Below are 21001 nucleotides of genomic sequence, written 5' to 3'. Positions count from 1 at the left end.
ACCAAAGTTATATCCTCTTCAAAAGAAAACAACCAAATCTAGTACTAAAGAATACAACATCCACAATTAAAATCTGTTAGACATATGAAGAACAGTGTGACTCAAAACTATGAAAAAAATCAGTCAATAGACACAGAAATAGCAGAAAGATGGTGGAATTAGCAGAGAACATCACTAAGCAGCTATCATAGAGACAGTGAAACAGCAGTTAAAAATACACTCAAGGATATTTTAAAAATGTAACAAGTCAGGAGAGAAATGGAAGACAGAGAAAAAAGACCTAAATTGAACTTTCTAAGCATGAAAAATAAAGTATTTGAGGTGAACATCTCGCTGTTTGGGCTTAAGCACAGAACGGGCACAGAAGAATAAAGAAAGGACCAGCAGACTTGAAGACAAAACAAAAAAACAACTAAGCAAAATGAAACAGAGAAAAGGAGAGAAAACTCGCCAGAGCCCCAGGAACCTAGAGGCAACATCAACCAGAGTGGCACACACACATGGGAGAGGGGCAGAACAAGGGACATGAAAACAATCAAAAAGAATTTTGAGAAAAAATAAATTAAAAGTATTCAAATTTTATAAAACTATAAACAGAGAAATCCAAGAATTTCAACAATCTCCAAACAGAATAAGTATTTTTTTAAAAACATGGCAGAAAGTCACTGATAAACCTTAAAAGGAACCAGAGGAAAAAACCACACACTACATACAGAAGAAGAAAATATAAGGACTCGATCCTTTCACCAGAAACGGTAGAAGCCAAAAGATGATGGAAAAATAATTTTAAAGTGCCGAAAAGAAAATAAGAAGTTCAACGAGAATTCTATACTCAGTGGAAATACATTGCAAAAACAGAGGCAGAAGATTTATTTTTGACAAAAAAAAAAAAAAAAAAGCTGAAAGAATCTGTTCCAACCAGATGTGCGCTACAAGAAATGTTAAAAGAAGTTACTTAGGTTAAAAGTAACAATGAAAGGAAATCTGGATCTACATAAAGAAATAAAGCATCAGAATGGTAAATATAAAAAAATTTTAAGACATTTTTCTCACTTTTTAGATTTGAAAGACAGTCAACTGTTAAAGCAAAATCAATAACACTGTGTTGGCATAATAATGTATTGGTAATAACATACAATAGTGAATGTATGAAACAATAACTGAGGATGAGAAGGGGAAAATGGAAGTATACTCTTGTACAGTTTAGACATTGTATGTGACATGACATAATATTATTTGAAGATAGGCTGTGAAAAGTTAAAGATATATGCTGTAAACACTAATGCAATCACTTAAAAAAGACAAATAGTTAATAAGCCAATAGTGTTAAGTAAAATGTAATGCTAAACAACACTCTCTCCACTTAAAAAAAAAGACAGATGAGAAAGAAAGAAAGAAAGAAAGAGGACAAAAGGGAAATATAGAAAGCAAATATCAAGATGGTAGATTTAAAATTGAAACATGTTGGTATTTATACAAACAATAAATGAGCTAAACACAAGTTGTGCAATACAGTAGCTACTAGCTACCTGGAGCAATTTAAACGTAGATTTAATTAATTTAAATTAAATTAAATTATAAATTCAGTCCCTCAGTTTGATTAGACACATTTCAAGTGCTTAGTGGGCACATTTACCAAGTGCCTACCATACTGGAGAATGCAGACTATAAGAACTTTCCATCATTACCAAAAATTCTATCGAACAGCACTATCTAAACCATTCTAATTTGAAAACAGAGATTCTCAGATTAGATTAAAAGCAAGATTGTGCTACATAGTATATACAAAAAACCCACTTTAGATATATAATCAGATAAGCTTATAAGTAAAAGAATAGGAAAAATATATCATACAATCAGTAATCATAAGAAAGCTAGGGTAGCTACCCTAATATCAGATAAAGTAGAATTCACAACTACAAATATAACTATGGGGAAAAGGTAAATATTTTTTACAATAAATGGTCAAATGATGAAGACAAAAAAATTTAAACATGTACACACTTAATATCACAGTTTAAAAATATATGAAGTAAAAACTGATAGAATTGAAGAGAGAAACACACAAATCAACAATTATAGTCAGAGTTGTCAACATTTCTTTCTCAGTAGGTAGCAGAACAAGGAGACCAAAAAAATCAGACAGGATACAGAAAACAGCACTATCAGTCAACCTGACCTGCATTATAGCACACTCCACTCAACAACAGGCAAATACACATTCTTGTCAAATGCACATGGAGCATTCACTAAGATACACTATATTTCAGGCCATAAATTAAGTCTTGATATAATAGCTAAAATCATGCAAAATATATTCTCTGAACACAACAGAATTAAACTAGAAATCAGTAAAGAAAGAGATCTATGAAAATGCATCATTTTCTGAAATTAAAAAATATACCTCTAAATAACCATAAGTAAAAGAAGAAATCACAAGGGAAATTAGAAGAAATTTTTAACAAAACAAAATGAAAACACAATATAGTAAAATCTGTATAAATAAAGCAACGCATAGAGGAAAATTTATAGCAATATATACTTACTTATATTACAAAAGAAGAAAAATCTCAAGTCAGTGATCTAACAGAAGCAAATTAAACCCAAAGTAAGTAGAAGGAAGGAAATAATAAAGATGAGCATAAATCAATTCGATAAACATTAGACAGAGAAAATTAACAAAATCAAAATCAGGTTATTTGAAACATTTAATAAAATCAATAAACTTATATCAGAATAATACTGAGACAATAAGCTTACTTAAACTAATCAAGTCAAAAAAATACACATCTGCAATATCAGAAATTAAAGAGAAGATATCGCTACAGATCCTACAGATATTAGAAGGACACTAAAGGAATATTATGAGCAACTTCGTGCCAATTAATCTGACAACTTTGATGAAATGGCAGAGTTCCTTGGAAAACACAAAACTATCAAAGCTCACTTGAGAAGAAATAGCATGGAGAGCACTATAGCATTAAAGGAAATGAATGTGTAGTTTAAAATGTTCCCACAATGAAAATTCCAGTCTCGGATAGCTTCTGAGCTATACCACATATGTATTTGCAGGAAGAATAATACCAATTCCACACAAATTGTTTCAACAAACAGAAAAAGAGGAAATCTTCCTAACTCACTTCAAGATGTACTTTATAGTTACAGTAATCAAAACAGAGTGATATAGGTTTAAGCAGAGACATTTAGATCCATAGAAACAAATATCTCACATAAACATACAGTCAATTCATGTTAGACAAAAGTAATTTGGTGGAATTTTCAACCAACGGTGCAAGAACCTCTGGATATCTACTGAATCTTAACTCAAAATTAACCAAACACAAATATAAACTCAACATGGATCATAGACTTAAGTGCAAAAGCTAAAAGTATAAAACTTCTAAAAATATGATAGGAAGAACATTCTTTGCAACCTTGTAGTAGAGAAAGGTTTATTAGGCAATACACAAAAAACAAAAACCATACAATAAAAATTGATCATATAAAACAGTAAAACTTTGTACTTTCAAATAACAGTTAAGAAAATTAAAAGACAACCCACCAGCTAAGAAAATATTCACAATACAGATATCTGACAAAGTCCTTATATTGTAAATAAATGAGCTCATAGGACAAAATATGATAACCCAATATAAAAGGGACAATACATCTGAATAGACACTACACAAAAGATATACAAAAAGCCAATAAGTACATAGCAAGATGTTCAACATCAGAGAAATGCAAATGAAAACTATAATCAATGACATACTATTACACATCACCTGTCTTAGTCCATTTAGTGTTGCTATAAAGGAATACCTGAGGCCAGGTAATTTATAAGAAAAAAGAATTTATTTGGCTCATGACTCTGATGGTTGGAAAAGTTCAAGACTGGGCATCTAGTGTGGGCCTCAGGGTATTCCTGTTCATGGTGGAAGTTGAAGAAGAGTTAGATATGCAAAGATCACATGGTGAGACAGGAAACAAGAAAGAAGTAGGAAAGTGCCAAGCACATTTTAACAACCAGCTCTGGCAGGAACTAACAAACAGAGAACTCACACCCAATAAAAGGCAGTAATCTATTCAGAGGAATCAATCTCCATGACCCAAACACTTCTCATTAGGTCCCACCACCAACACTGGGATCAAATTCCAACATGAGGTTTGGAAGGAACAAATATTCAAACCATAGCACGACCCACAAGGTGGCTAAACCTACAATGATGGACAATATCAAGTGCTGCCAAGGATTTAAATGGCACAGCCACCCTGGAAAACAATCTGGGCATCTTAAAAAGTTATACTAACTATATGACAAGTTAGTTATACTAACTATATGACAAGTGATTCAACTCCTAAGTATTTAAACATTTGTCCATACAAAAATTTTACAAAAATGTTCACAGCACCATTACTCACAATAGCCAAAGTGAAAATGTCCATCAACAGGTGGATGGAAACACACACTGCGGTATACCCAAAAGTACATCCACTACTGAGCAATAAAAACAGATTGTTGCATTGTTGATACACACAACAATCATATGGGGCCAAGGAGCACACACTATACTATCTGACTCCTGGTATGTGAAATTTTGCAAACAGAAACTTCATCTGCATGGCAAAAAGCAAATTAGTAGTGGTCTTGGCCTGGGGTGGCTGACCAGGGAAGTGCAGAAGGAACTATCTGAGGTCATGGAAAAGTTATTTACCCCTCAGTGGGGTAGAAGTCATATGGATGTGTGTATCCGCCAAATCTCACTGAACCACACCCTTAAATGGATACACCATACTGCATATCAGTTAAACATCAAAGAAGCTGTATCCCAGTTCCAATGAGGGATAAGGCAGAAGCACACACCTGGAGCAGCCTCACCTCTGCTCCCAGTCAGGTGCCTTCCCTCCCCACCCATCTTCCCAGGGATGACCTCCTTAGCCAGCCCAGCACAGCCCTGTCTGGCTACCTTGCTTTGCCCATCGCCTTCCTGGCCAGATGTCAAGCAGAGCTGGGCAGAGCCACCCCAACAGCTCCAGTCCTCTGCACCTCACACCTCCCACAGGCCAGGTTGATCTTCCTCGGCACAAGGGCAGAGCCTACCCACCTCTGACCTCCAACATCCTAGACGAGGACCCAGCACAACTGTGCATTCCAAAAGTCTGCTGACTAACAGTATAAACTCACAACTGAGAGAATTCCCAGTAAATGCCATACCATTGCCAGGCAGGCTGTAGTGCCTCCCCTAGAGCTCTGCTCTATTTCCTCTGTGGGTCCTTGTTCACAAGGCAGGTGGCCAACTCACCCCACACCACCACCACGCTCCTGTGGGACTGCCACCCGCCAACCACAGCACATTTGTCCTACTCCTTCCACTCCTGTCGATACCTGTGGATACTGTAGAAACAGAAGGTGCAGTACAGCTTCAGGGAGCACACGTCAGATGGGGCGCCAAAACCAATGAAAGCCAAGGCTGATACCGAAGCACAGGCAAATTGGGTCCAGAAACCCTCAGAGGAGTGGCCACTTGGCTGGAGACATCAGCTGTAGAAGCCAGAACTAACAATTCCATGGCTCTGGCCTGGGCCTAAAGGAAGTCTGTAGAGGATGCCCCCTCACTCTCGGTCCTTTCCCAACACTTGCTCCAATTGGAAGGAGAAAAATCCATTTCTTAGAGTCGATCTTCACACCACCTAAGCTATTTCACCAGTACTTGCTAAAATAAAACTAAAAATCAGCAATGCTTATCGGAGCTTTTCTCTGCTGTCCCTGTCTCTACTCGCCACCTCTATAATGAGCACAGATGATGGAACACTCTTAAGACCACCAAAAGCAAGCATGTATGCCTCCCCGCCAGGGCTCTGCAACTCCTTGCAGGCCTGGCGTGTTGTCTGCCCACTGCAGGAAGAAGGTCTTTGATGAATACTTGGCAATTAAGGGGAAATATAAAGGTCTAGGACTACCCCCATCTGCTCTAATAGGTGGATCTTCATTAAACCAGGTCCCAAAGGCCCCTGTAGCCACAGAAGGAGGGGGTCCCCCAAGAAGGAACTTGAGGGAGACACCCAGACAACCACGCCATGGTCAGCACCAAGATCCTCTTTGGACATCCCTCTCTAAGCCTGCCTGGCCGCCAGGCAAGCTGAATGGCTGCCAGGCTCTGTCCCTACCAGGCATGACCCTGGCCAGGCAACTCCTGGCTGCTAAGGGGCTGGGCTGAAGGACAAGGTCTCCACTTTGTTTCGGGCAGGAAAAAGCCCAGTGATAATAGCACGTAGGCCTACCTGGTTTAGTCCTGAGCTGAACTGGGCATCACAGACAATGGCCAGGTACCTCTCCTCCCCAGGAGAAAAAGTAGAGGGACATTCTCACCACTGGAGTCTAATGGACTGGAAGACACCTAGGAAGCCCCCTGGCAGGGACTACCACTTAAATGCTCTCTGCCTTCTGCCTCTCCTGTTGGTGACATTAGAGTCTCTCTCACAAGCTGTCATGGGTCCACCCAGCATGGAGCCTGGTACAGACTCGAGGCTCAGAAATGGTCAGTGAGGAGGCCAGCACAATTGCAGCAGCCTGTTCCCCCAACTTACACTCAATGCCAACCTCTGCAACAAATGGGATATGGGGTGTATGTGAGTCCACACAGAGTAATCCCAAAAAGGCCAAAACAGAGTCCCCAGTCAGGCCCCTGCCCATACCCTCCTTCCCCCATCACAGAGCCACCATATGCTGGCTCCACAGCAAGCAGCCTTGTCTTGGGCTTCTCCCTGGCCTCCATGCCCCAGCATGAGCAGCTGCCAGATTCTGCCAGCATGACCTGGGCAGGGGCACAGGTGGCCAGCCTGCCTCTCCACCTCAAGAGGATTCCTGCTCACCTGTTTGTCTAGCTGACAGAAAGACAGGAGGAGAGCAAGTGAGACAAAGGGGCTAATCCCCTGGGAGACCATTCACTCTAAGCCTCCATACATCTGTACTTCCAGCTTTGACACATATAGAGCAACAATCAGGGGAACTAAAGAGGAAACAGAGAAATCCACGGTCTTAGCGTGTGACTGACGAGGCTTCTGATCAACTCCCCTGGGCCAGCCCCAGGCCAGCCTGAGCTGATGGAGGGCAGACTCAGACACAGACGTGCCAAAAGCAGAGCCAACTTCACAGGGCCGTGCTGCTGCATGATGTCCAACGGCTCTTGTTAATCCCCCAGGTGATAACCCAGATGGGTCTCTGCAGAGCAGGGAGAGAGTCACAGGCCCCTGGACCATGCTGTGGATGAAGCAGAGGAAGGAGGGGAGGAGGAGGCAGGGATAGCATAGGCACAGATGCCACAGCATTGAGGGGCAGCTCAGAGTGCCCAAAGGACAGAGCAAGTGGAACCTCAGGACGGGGCAGGTGGCCAGCCTGCAAGGTCACAGCTCCAACCACATGCTGTGGGCAGCAGAGGAGAAGCCACAGAAGAGCTGGAACTGAGAGACACAGAAACATGGGCTTCATGTCAGAAGGATGAGGCCAACTGCCCTGGGGATAGACCCATCTTCCCATAGCACCTGGTCGGGCCATCTTCCCATAGCACCTGGAGCCACCGCTCCAGGTGCTATGTTGAAGATGCTAAGGCCTCTTCAGGCAGTTTTGTGGTTACACATACAGTGACTGATCAACAATGCCTGCCACGACAAGGGGTGGGACATGAGACACCTATGCCAGGAATGTGCCAATTCTACTCATGAAGCTCTGGAAAAACAGCACTTCAAAGTGATCTGTGAGAGAAAGCCCTTGGTCGGATTTCCAGTCAAGGCACAGTTGTGAGGTGTGGGGTATGTGGCTGCAGGAGGACCACAAGCAGCACAGAAGGCATGGAGAGGCTCCCCAGACACACCTGGCTGGGGCTGTCCATCCAGGTGGGCAAGGCCGCCAGACCCTCCACTGAGTGCTCAGGAACCCGCGAAAATGTGAGTCACAAGCCTGCAAGGTTCACCCTGGGGAGGGAAGGGTGACTAACATCCAAGGGCCTCGTGGAGAGGGCTGTCTAACCAGCTGTCAAACCAGTCAAACTGAGAGCCGGGCTTGGCAACAGCAGGTAGGATCAGCCTAGCAAGGGCCTAGAAGCCAGAGAAGCGCAGGGCAGTGCTCACGCCTGAACGCCCCACCCAGCCTGGCCCACCCAGAACAAGCCCCCAGAGGGAAATCTGCTGCAAGGAAAATCCAGCAGATAAAAATGCCAAAGAGAAAGACCATGAGGAATTGTGGGCTCACCCCCCACGCCTGGTGAGGCCAGGCATCTCATTAGCTAAAAAGCAGTAGCCCTGCGCTAAAAAGGCCTTGCTCCCTATAGCCCGCCCCTCTTCAGAACAGCTGTGCCAGCAGGCATCTCTGACACGGATGACAACCAGCCACACACCATGAAGGCAACACTACCAAGAACCCAAGTAAGGCTGGGGGCAGCTTCCCTGTGAGGCCTGACAGTGGGGCTGGAGAGCTGAATCCATAGCAGGGTAGGGGCCAGAGTGACCAGGACAGGGCTCAGTCTGTGGCCAGGGTAAAGCAGGGCCTTTGGCAAGGCTCAGAGTACCATGCTTCAAGAAGGCGGATGGCATGAGCAAGGAAGTGGCACAAAGGCTGGGGTACACGGGTGGCATGTTGGTCTGGGAGGGTGGAGGCCAGCGAGCATCCAAGAAAAGCATGAGAGCCAAATAAGGAAAATGGAGGCTTGCTAGATGCCCACTACACCTGGCACTGGGTGAGCCACAGTCCATGTTTCCCAATGATCACAGCAGCCCAGGGTATACACACCCCTATGTTATAGAAGAGGAGGCTGGGGCTCCAAGAATTACAAAACATACACGAAGGCACATGTGTCTGGTACCATTGACAAAAAACCTCCAGAACAAGCAAAGCCATAGACAGAAAGCAGAGGATGGGGGCGACTGCCCAAGGCCAGGGCTGCCTTTTGGGAGATAGAAATGCTCTGCAATTAGATAGTGGTGATAGCTGCACACACTAATTGATGGAAACACACTCATCCCAAAATCACTGGACTGTAGACCTGCAAAAGGGTGAAATGGTCAGTTGTGATATGTGAATATTATCTCAATAAAAAGAATAAAATAATAAGGCCATGGCACTTGCCAAAGGTCCCAGGGCTGGGAGAGGAGAGCCAGGACAGCTCCCTCCAGCTGTGCAGCCCTGAGGGAATCAGGCCCTCTCAGCCTCAGCCTCCTCATGAATAACACAAGGGCTCTATCATCTGGATCACAAACGACCTTCCTAGCCCTTGGTCCCAGAGACCCCAGGGTTTCACGATCCAGTCAGCACACAGGCAGGAGCTGCAGGTTGCTAGACTCCACACCCCAGGTGCCACCACAGGTTACATGCCAGATACCTCCCTGGGCCCAGAGGAGAAGCCACAACTAGGTGTAGGGCTGGCCCAGAGAAGGGACAGCATGTGCTGGTTTCTGCTTGCTCTGTGAGTTTTTCATGTACTTTCTGAAGCCTGTTTCAAAGTCAAAAATCAGGTATGGACCCTTGACTGTACCCTACAATATCAAAATAAAAAATATCAATTATAAAAAAAAAAAAGAAAACAAGTGGATGATAAAGAACGACAAATATATGGACTTTGCAGTAACCTGGATGGATTTGGAGTCTATCATGCTCAGTGATTTATCACAGAAACAAAGAACAGAGTTCCATATGTTGTCATTCATAAGATGATCTTGAACAATTATAATGCTATAAGAAAGTGATTGGCAGTAATGGGAAACTGTTGGGAGGGGTGGATTGGCAGTTGAGGGAAACTGCCAGGGGAGGGAGGGACATACTTCATTAACAGGGTACCTGCATGATCAATGTTTGTATACCTAACCCTGAATTGTACCCCACATCTTTACAATAAAAATTTTTAAATTAAAAAAAAAAAAATCAGGTATGGAATTGGAGAAATGCCCCTTAGAGACCTGGAAGAGGAGGTGCTCACAAGACATTATCACTCTCCTCTCAACCTCTCCCCCAGCATCTGTCTCCACTGCATTATAACTCTCAGACACGGGACCCGACATGGAGGAGGGGCTCAAATCACAGTGGGGACTGACTGAGGATAGGGATGTTGAGAATGACCTCAAGTCCCCCCATCCCTGCCCCCCCAACACACACACACTCATCTCCTTATGCATAGCTGGGATGTCTTCTGTTGAGTAACAATCCAGACCCACATCTTCTGCCAAGGCAGGGGCAAAGGGACTCCTGTTCATGGGAAATAAAAGCCTGTCCTTGATGAGTGTGGAGAGGAGTGAGGGTGGGCAGTGCTGGGACAGCCACACGGGACTGCAAGCACGTCCCAGGAGGGCCCTGACAGGACAGCAGGCAGAACAGCACTTGGTCCTCAGGGCCTGAGCCCACCCTCCAGCTCTGCCCTCCAACCCTGAGCAGAGTATGCTCCTGGGCCCATCCAGGACAGGCCAGGGACAGAGGTCTTGAACACAGAGCTGGACAGTAGGAGGCAAAAGAGGACATCAAGCCATCTCACCACCTCCACATACCACCTCCTCCTCCTTGCTGTTGAGGTTACCTTCATCAGTGTTACTATCCACTAGGTCACTCACCACCCAGCAAGCTGCGCCAATCTCTCTTGTGCTAAGGACCCAGGCTGGGTCTCTAATCTTGCCACTTTCTATATTAATTCTTGTTAATTACCTAGCACCCAGCACAGCCACCAGCTCACTTATCATCCCCAACCTTGACAGCGCAAGAATCCCACTTAAACCCTGTGAGGAGGGCAGGAGGGCTTCCCCACGGAAAAGTCACAGTCAAGAGCGGGCCCATGGCCTGTGACAGCAGTCCTCTGAGTCACTGGAGCACGCCGGCCAGTCTCCTACAAGGCTCTCACCCCACTAGAGTGGACAGCTGAGTCCCTGGGACAGTTGGCAGAGAACGGAGCGCTTGTCCTTGCACTCTGCAGAGCGAAGGAAGGCCTGGGGCTGGTTCCACACTCTAGCACCAGTAGCAGCTGGTTTTCCAGCTGTAGGAAAGGAGTACCCCCTTCCACCACCCAGTCCCTGACTCTACCAAGAGGAAAAGCTGTTCTGGCAGACACACCCCCAAATTTAACAGCCAACCCTGAGCAATCTCTTCAAGGGAGGGTCGGCTGGCTTGCTTACAAGAGATGCTACTTCTTGCCACCTCATGCTGGGGGGCCAAGCAGGGCAGGGAGGCTACACCATCACGACCAGATATCCTGCTGATCCACCCTGACCAGGCCGGGATGAAAGCACTGTAGAGAGCTTCTTCTAGGCATCAGTTCCACCACCTCCAGCTTCGCAGTCCTCACCGCACATTCGGCTTGGGCAAGGGAGCAGATTCCAGCTGATGTCTTGAGGGGATCTTGGCCCACTGCAGCCCTGTGCTCTAGGGATCTCTCTAGTCCCAGGGCATGATCTGCCCAGACAGCTTCCACAGCAGAATGGAGACTTCATCCCTTGCAGCTGGAATCCAACGCCAGGACCATGAAGCTACCCTCGTCTTCCAGCTCTCCCACTGTGCTTCATGAAACAGTTCGGTGGCCTGAGTGTTGCTGGGACTACAGCATGTACATACCATGCCTACTCCCCAGCACCTGTCTGGGCCCCTGCCACACATGGAACCGGAGCCTGCACTGACCTCTGTTGACCTCCCAACCCATCAGCCACCAACAGAGCATGATGCTCTCCTGGAGCAGAAGCACTCTGCCTGAGTCTCAGGGGCTCCACAGATAGACAATGCAGCTCCAGGAAGATCCTTCTTCCCGGGTCTCAACTTGCCCACCTTGATACTACAGGGCAGGACCAGCCGGTACCAGGCCTCTTCTGGGTGTTAAAACAGTAACAGTGCAGCATGTTCCAAATCGCAGCTCTGAAACTTAGGTCGTGAAACCAACTTAGTAAGTCACAACTAACTTTATTTTAATGGAGAGAATAGAACAGGACAGAAAACATCAGCACATGTGGCATGTGGCAAGGGAAGGCACCACTGAAATGTCTGTATCTCGGTGCATATGTGTGCACCGGACAGCAACAGCAAACATGCCTCTCACCACAGTCGCAGTCCCAGAGTCTGGATAGCCACGAGAGAAAGACCCTATCTTACTTGTCTGCACGTGCTCAGCTCTGCTTCAGGCTGGTAGGGGAGAGGCCAAGGCAAGAGCTAAGCAGGGAGTTGACGTTTACTTCTGAAGCTCCCTTTGAACTCGCCAAACGTTTGCCAGATACGTGGATGGATGGATGGACGGACGAGTGAAGATGAATGGACAAGAACATTCCAGATGATGACAGTGGTGATGATGACGAAGGAGACGAGAACAAGGAGAAAAGGAGAGGAGGTCCCTGTGGAGGAAGGACAGCGCCATGCGGTGCGGTGAGCCCCGCCTTCCTGCTGGCAGGGCAGGCGTGGCAAGGAACTCACCTCGGAGCGGCTCCAGGTCGAAGCCCTCAGAGGGCAGGGCCTGGCAGGAGAAGGTCTTGGCTACCACTTGCTCCACGGGGGTGAGGGCCAGAGCCGGGGGCTTGCTGGAGCCTGGGCCGGGGCCTTGGGCTGCCTTCCGGAGGTCACCCAGCTTGCGTCGCACGACGGCTCGCAGGTCCCGCCACTTGTGCTTCAGGTCGACCACATCGCGGCGGCAGTAGCCCAGTGCGTTCACAGCCTGCAGGATGCGGCTCCACACACGGTACCTGCGGGTAGGCTCAGCCTTCAGTAGCCCCGTGCCAAACAGCAGCTGGTGGTGCTTGCTGACCTTGGACACCAGTACCTCGGTCTCCTGTGGACAGAAGTTGGGCTTCCTCTTCTTGGCCCGGGTGGCACTCGGTCCTGCCATCCAGCCATGGGGCCCGGCAGCCAAGTCCTTCCTTAGGACAGTGGCAAGTGGTGAGGTGGGCTCTGGCGTCTGACTGCCTTCAGGAGCAACCTCTGGCCCTGGAAAGGCACCAAAAGGCGGTTGTTTAAGGCCCTGGGCCTGGTGGAGGAGGCAACTCTGGCAGCAGCTCCCTGGGGCACCTCCTCTTTGGCTTCTGCTTCAGGACACAGCTCTGCCTGCTCCCAGCCACCACCCCTCCCTGCTAGTGTCGAAAGGCCTGGACCCAAGCCCCAGAGCTCTGCCACTGACTTGCTAGGTGCCATCAGCAAGGTCCCTAACTTCTGGGTCACAGTGCCCATCTCCCAAACAGGACATCACTGGCTCTGCCAGCCCTCTGTAACCACCATCAGACAAGGGTGCCAGATAGGCTGGGCCCTCTCCACACATCTCCTGCCTGCAGGCCCAGGGAGAGGAAACTGCCGGAATACTGTTCATACCTGCCCATTGGCCCCATGAATGCCAAGAACAGGCAGGAGGCAAGATGGCTAGGCCTGCAGTCTCATTCTGCTGCCATCCTGTGCCTCTACAGCTCTCCCAGAGCTCACAGGGGCTACAGGCTAGGCTGGAAGACAGTACCAAGGTCTCCATCTTTGCTCACATATGAGCCTTGTCACCAACCAGACTGGCTTCCTGCAGGTAGGGGCCAGGTCTTCCACCCAGGGCATAGCTCAGTATGGACAGAAGATGAGGGTCTCCCAAAGACAGGGACAGTGCCTTCAACACTAGAAGACTCCCTGAGGGCAGCAGGTACATGTCTGAGGCCCACTGGGAAGCAGCATACCAGGGCAGGCCTTCTTCTCTCTGTGGGCCAAGGAAGCACACAGAATGGGTCTCTCTGCTAAGAGGGAAACCCACCCAGACCCACCTCTGCAAAGGCTGCCACACCTGCTCCTCCCTAAATCATACATCAAGGACCCTAAATCCCTTCACCAGCCAACTTCACAAAGACAATCTAGGCTCTGGGACCCAAGGACGAGATGAACAGGTCCAGACCCCTGGGTGTGAGCACCCCTCACTCTCTGTCCCGCTGGGCCAGGCTTTCTGAACCCACAGAGCCCTGACAGCCCTAGCCACCACTCAGTTTCCTTCCTTTGTCTGGTCTATATTGGCCACAGCATCCACCCTCCTCAAGAGGAGAAGCTGATGGGGGTGAGGCAGAGACAGGCCTTGATTCCCGCCCCAGCCTCCTCCCCTGCAGCTACCATTACTACAGCTCCTGCCTGCTGACACATCCCTCTTCAGTGCCTGCATTTCCGGGAACCTTCCCGGGACACCCCAGACCCAGTGTCTGAGTGGAAGTACCTCGCTTCCTGGCCCTTGGGACTCTGAGCGTGCCCGCCGGCCCCAGATCACCTTCCCCGTCCTTCCCCACACAGAGGTCCTGTGGGTTGCTGTCTGGCGACAGGCAGGGGAAATGGCGGATTCCATACTCCGTCCAACATCTAGCGCACTCTATGGACAGCAAGGGACAGTTATGATTACTCCCAGCCTGCCTGCACAAGCAGTTCAGGGCACTGCTGGTGGTACCAGGTCCCCACACATGGACGGCAGGTACCCTGGGCCTGAGAAGCTCCACTCAGGCCCACCTCCTTCAGGAAGCCTTCCCTGACTACTGCACTCTCTGGAACAGTCCCCTTTTGCTAAATGTCAGCATGGAGTTCAGAGCTTTAGGTGTTCCAGGTTTTCCTCTGAACCACAGTTCTGAAAAGCCACCCCAAACTAGCACACAACTCCCTAGCTTAGATCATAGCCCACAGGTGTACCCACAGACAAAACCTTGGACAGCTGTTACAAGCCTGCGACAGATGAAGTATAAAAACGGAGAGTAAGGCTTTAGGATCACTTATGGCAATTCGAAACTGCCACAACATCCAAGTATGGACCATCTATTGTGTTTTACTGAACACTGTCCCATGGCACGTGGGAAGTGAAAAGCAGAACACCACTGCTCTTCCTCACACAGGGTAAGTGGCAGGGGTACAGCTGTATGAAGGTGTGTGTGAACACTCTCCACCACCCCTAGGTACCCCATCAGTCCCCTGGCACAGTTTGGGTTCCCCAAATAACATCCTGCAATTTTCTCTAATAATTCCCATTTATTCACCAAACATTTCTGAATACATTTTACTGAGATTCATCAATCCTCAGATGCACCTTATAAAAATACTTTAGCACCTTGGGAACGAAAATGTTCCTTTCAATCTGCATCCAAGAGTCAATAAAACAGTGTGTGCCAGGTCAGGCCCTCTGAAACAGGACCCTAGCTGCCTTCTGTGCCCTGTTCTCCCTGCAACATGCCCCAGTAGACGACATTGATGCTGCTGGCTTAGAATCTCTTTCTCACCATGTCAACAGCCTCTAGGGAATTCCCAGGATGGCACAAGTGGCCACTGGGCCCTGTCTCTGAGCTCTGTCCCTTCACTGAGCACCTGAAGCAGCAGCTCTTGGAAAAGGCTCTTCATGCAATCCTTGGATAAGGGAAACCAGGAGGATGCCCCAGTCATTCGGTAGAGGACACTGCAGCCCAGCAAGACAAGGAGGGGAGTCCCAAAGGCCTGGATTGGGGAGGTCCCAAAGGCCACCTTGTCTACCCTCCTGCCTCCAGAGAGCATTTCCCAAGCCCCAGGTAGAGCCAGGCCCTGCTAGTCACATAGACCCAGGGAAGTGTCCCAGCTCACTGTTCTGCAATGTGACCTCTTCATCTTCTAGCTCGACCCTTTGCAGGAGGATGAGGGGAGAAGGAAACAGAAGGAAGGGGATGGCGGCAGTCTGGCTTATTTGGGGGTGGGGGTTCCCAAGGGCAGAAAATTACAATCAAGTGAACCATACAGTCAGAATAGGAGTGAGCCTGGGGCCTGGAGAGGCAGTAGCTGCAGTCCAGACAGACACAGTAATCACAGCACCCAGGAGAGAGGCCCTGGCCAGGGCCCAGCTGAGGGTCCCAGGTTGTAGGTGTCTCTGAGTGTCTGATGACTGTGAACTCTAGTGCAGGGCCCCTCTCCCAAGAGAGGAAAGGCCCTCTCCCTTCAGCTCCAGAGGAACTCCTCTCCCAAGAAGGCTGGCCCTGTTCCTCTGGCTCTGAGTGGCTCCCTCTCCCAAGACGGCATGCTTTATCCCTCTGGATTTAGATGGGCCCCTCTTCCTAACGGCCCAAGCCATCCTCCCCCTGAATGGAGACACTCTGTAGGTCCAAGACCCCCACCTCAGCAGTCACTGCCCCAGACAACGGTGCATAAAAAGAGGATCTACGTATTCAGGGACTGGGTTCACCGTCTGTTCAGGGATGGATCCCACAGTCCCCTGACCAGGTCCCCAGAGAGACTGTAGGCTTGGCTGGCAGCCATCACCCAAGGACACCCTATCACCTCACCACACCTGCATCACTCACCCCAAGTCTAGGTCCTACCCACCACCCCCACAGTCTTCCACACTGTCTCCCCACACCCATTGCAGGGGCCAGTATGGTCCACCCACCTGAATTACATAAACCTAGAACTTTGGGAGTAAGGAGGACTGGCCTGGGACATTTCCCATTTTTCATTTCCTGAATTACATAAACCTAGAACTTTGGGAGTAAGGAGGACTGGCCTGGGACATTTTTAATAGAATAATACATACAAATTACAGAAAAAAATTAAATGCAGACAACTCTAAATAAGAAAATTAAGATCACAGCAGCCACAGACAAATATTATTAACACTGGGGGATGAGAGGTGTTTTATACCATAAAGTAGTGTGTGCATGGTCTTCTACTCTTATTTCTCTGAATGTTCTCATTACCAAACTTCATTCATCTTAACATGTACATAGGCCACCCCAGGTCTTCAACAGTGATTTTAATGACTGAGTCACATTCCATCACAGACTGTAACTTACTCAACTATACCCCTAAAGCTGGTTATTTACAGTATTTCTGAATTCTCACTCTCATGAATCTGCAGCAGTGAACATCTCTGCTCATATCGCTGATCATCTCCGAAGTCACAGTCCGGAAGAGGCAGAGCTGGGCCAGGAGAGGGACATTCCAGGGTCCCTTCCCTTGCCAGTTGCTCCTCACCTTCCCCCATGTCCCCCTGCTCATACTGCCGGCTGCAATGGCACACATGGATGCCTTAATTTCCTCTCTCAGGTTACCATAAAGCTGACCACTGCTCATGTACTGATGAGCCATCTATATTTCCTAGCTGTTCGCAGACCTGGCCCATATGAATGAGGGTTTGAGGGGTCTCCCCCCCCTTTGTTTGAGTTCTTTATGTGTTAACAACCTGCCAGCAGTTCTTCGCTGTCTTAGTCTAGGGTTTGTGATGACGATGAGACAGCCCTAGGTGCTGCACAATTAGGGTGGCCAGAACATTGGCACACAGAAAGGACTGGGTAAAAGCAGCTGCTCCTACACCCCTGCGGATCTCACTGTGATCCCACCATTCTGCTGGAAGGTCATCCTCAGCTCTTAGAGTCTCAAAGGTCAGCATGCATGGAAACCATGCCAGGTACCCCAGAGCAGAGAGGTACGTAAAGAAACGCGGAGGCAGGATTGCACCCAGCTTCCCAGAACCTCACATTTTCAACAAGTTAGGGCAACACTGATCCTCTTCTGACAGAAATGCAATCAGTTACTAATCATCTTTAAAAGACAACTAGAAAGAAAAATACATATGTTTGGAAATGAAATACATTGGGCACAGAAGAAATCATAATAGAAATTAGAGGACATTTATAACTAAACAAGAATTTAAAATACCATATATGTTTAAATGTGTGATATTCAACTAAAGCAGTGATTATTTGGAAATTCATAATTTTAAATACTTTTATTAGAAAAAGAATAAAAACTGAATATTGAACATGAATAAGGTAAATATCCAATCTAGGAATTAGAAAAATAAAACAGCATCAACTCAAAGAAAGAAGAAAAATAATAAAATTATTAGCAGACATTAAATTTTAAAATTAACATGTAATAGAAAGTATTAAGAAAGCCAGAAGTCACATCTTTGTAGAGACTTATAAAATTGCCAAGTCTCTGCAGCTATTGATTATAACAAGAAAATATAGAGAAGGTACAAATATGTAGTATTAGGACCAAGAAAGGGGATGGGGCTTGGATACTGCAAACACGAATGAAGCAGCACAGCCACTGGCCCTCAGCAGCCCCGCCTATGTGTGGCACAGCCCCTGGAGATGCTTCAAGTGTGTTAACTCAGTCTTCACCATGGCCGTGACAGAGGTCTACTCTTATCTCCACTTCCAGAAGGTTAGGTTACAAAGCTAAAAAGTGGCAGGGAAGGCAGGACTTGGGATCAACTGGGCTGGCTTATGAATCTGTGTTCTTAACCACTACATGATAGTCCCCAGTGTTACTTGACAATGAAAGGCCATTGTGTAAAACTGTCTTTCAACATATTGAACATTAGATAAAACAGACACATTTCCAGAAAAAAGCAACTTAACAAAACTAACTCAAGAAGAAACAGAAAACATGAATAACTTTTTACAACCAGAGAAATTAATTTGTAGTCCAAAATTTTGCCATGAAGGAGAAACACTGGACTCAAATAGTTTCACAGCAAAATCCCTGAAAAATTCAAAAAACACATAAGCCCATTCTCCCATAAACACATAAGAAAACATAATTACTATTTCCATCCCCCAATGTAGTAGAGATTCTAGCCACCTCAGGAAGGGAAGGGAAGTAAAAGGTGAACGCATTGGAAAAGAGGAGGAAAAACCGTCATTAAAACACCATCTACATAGAAAGCTCAAAAGACTCCACAGACAAATTATGACAATAAATAAAAATAATTCAGCAAAATGATTAGATACAAAATCAGTAGATAAAAATCAATTACATGCTCAGGAAAAGCCTGGTTTCTTCAACAAATAAACTTGGAGGGGAAAATAAAAAGGTGGAGAGACTCTGGAGTTGCAGGACTCAGAGACGCATGGGCAGACATGGCATGTGGGTCTCAGGAGGCTGCCACTTCACACAAGCAACTGGAAACACAGTGACTTCCAGAAGCCACTGACCATCTGAATGGCAGATGGATGCGGGATTGTGGCTGACATGAGGCATTCCAATAGAACTTGGGCCACACATTAAAGGAGCCCTTCTCCTTTGGAGACACAGGGAAATATTAACAGATGAGCTGACTGATGTATGGGATTTACTTCAAAATGACACAGCAGGGGGAGTATTGAGGGCATAACGTGGCCAGACTAACCACTAGCAGTGACAGAGGAAGTTGACTGTGTGCAGAAGCTCACGACATTACCACATCTACCTGTATGTGTCTGAAAGTTTTCTTATCTAGAAAGTTAAAACACAAAACATTTAAAAATTAAAGAAAATATCTGGACTTCACTTCTTAAAAAAACGAATTCTGTGCACACACCAGCAAGAAACATTTGGAAAATGTAATATTCAGAATGGTGCCACTTACAATAGCAACAACGACAAAAAAAAAAAACATTTTTTCTTAAACAAATTTAAGAAAAGATATATAAGATTTTTATGGAGAAAATTCTAAGACTTTACTGAAAGACATTAAAGAAAACCCAATCAATATAAAGAGATATATAGCATGCTCATGGATTGGAAGACTCAGATGATAAAGATAGCAATTCTCTCCATATTAATCCAGTGGATACAAAGCAAGTCCAGTCAAAACTGCAGCAGTTTGATAAGGTGTTTCTAAGTTCAACATCAAAGAGTCAAAAAACCCCAAGAAGTTTCTGCAGAAAAATAAGAAAAACTTGCCCTAAAAACTATTGAGAATCATAGTAAAGCTATAGAAATTAAGATGGATTTTGACTCAGGAATTTTAAAAATGACCAAGAAAAACCAAATGGAAACTTTAATTATCACTGAGAAGTCCCTGCAGGTCTGTAGAAAAAAGACAGAATAAATGGTCCAGACAATTTGTTATGTGACTAGACATAAACAACATTAGAGTTTCCCCTCCACCCTTCCCCACCTCATGTCATAAACAAAAATCAACTCCAGGTGAATTAAAGACTTAAATATAAAAAACAGTATATAATTTTTAGAAGGAAGAAAAGGACAATCGCATTAACATCTTGTGATACAAGTTATTAAACTAAACAGAAGAACACAAACCACAACAGAAATGAATGACAAACTCGAATGTATCCTAACTGAGAACCTGTGTTCCTCGGCAGGCACCAGAGTGTGAGCAAGCCCAAACTGGACGGGGACATTTAAACACACCTGAAAAGGTTTTCATTTTCAGAAAACAGAAGGAAATCTTGCAAATCCACAAGTACAAGACAAACCCAAGGGAAAAACAGAAAGTTAACTCAAGAGAAGATCTAAGTGCCCAATAAACATATGAAAAGATGATGCATTCTTCCCTTAGCTGCCAGAGAAATATCAATTCAAACCAGAGGCCATATCACACCCACCAGCTCAGCAAAACATCACATCTGACACACTCAGTACTCACACTGGTGCTGATAAGGAGGTGGAACAAAAGGGGCCCAACCCAGGACTGTGCCCCCCGACTCCGCCACAGATCTGGACAGGCCCTGGACACCAGGCACAGGTGCTTAACAACACAGGCCGTGATGGCACAAAATGGGAGACAACCTCATTGTCTCCCAGATGTGGACCAGGCATAGACACCACAGGGTGCTCACAGAACCGAACACAGGAAAAACAATAGCTCTACGTAGAGTGGAGGCTCACAGAACACAATGGATAAGAGCAGCACACTGCAGAATAATACAGATCGTGTGATCCCACCACATAAAGTTTAAACACTTGCCAAACTCAGTAACATGCTGTTTAGGGATACCATTTACCTACACACATAAGTAAAACTATGAAGAAAAAGCAAGACACGGTAAATACACAGCTCGGGACAAGGAGGAAAAGACAGGACGGGGAAAGGATGGGTGATCAGGGTGTCAGGGTGAGTGATCTCTAAGTCATTATAACTGAACTTTACATGTCTAAACCACAAGCACATGCCCGTGCACACACATGTAATCTTGCCTCTCCTCGATGTCCCTAAGAACACATTTTATTTTTTTTTTATTTATTTTATTTTTTTTTTTTGAGATGGAGTCTCACTCTGTCACCCAGACTGGAGTGCAGTGGCCACTC

The 21001-nt window shown here is 46.3% G+C and overlaps 1 protein-coding gene across 1 annotated transcript in view; it reads right to left on the bottom strand.

Moving 5' to 3' along the window:
- The window catches only part of TSNARE1 (t-SNARE domain containing 1), a 152806-nt gene that overhangs the window by 129969 nt on the left and 1836 nt on the right, over positions 1–21001 (bottom strand). Inside the window, exons 2-3 of the mRNA XM_021706516.1 lie at positions 14178–14327; positions 12428–12934 (exon numbers count right to left, since the gene is read on the bottom strand). Coding sequence (XP_021562191.1) covers positions 12428–12934; positions 14178–14327 — 657 coding nt within the window. The remainder of the gene's footprint in view (positions 1–12427; positions 12935–14177; positions 14328–21001) is intronic.

Source organism: Carlito syrichta, unplaced genomic scaffold (genome assembly GCF_000164805.1).
Source record: "Carlito syrichta isolate Samal-C Ts95f unplaced genomic scaffold, Tarsius_syrichta-2.0.1 Scaffold315705, whole genome shotgun sequence".
In the NCBI taxonomy this organism is placed as follows: Eukaryota; Metazoa; Chordata; class Mammalia; order Primates; family Tarsiidae; genus Carlito; species Carlito syrichta.
The sequence above is the reverse complement of the archived record's forward strand: the minus strand, read 5'-3'. Positions and strand labels throughout refer to the sequence as shown.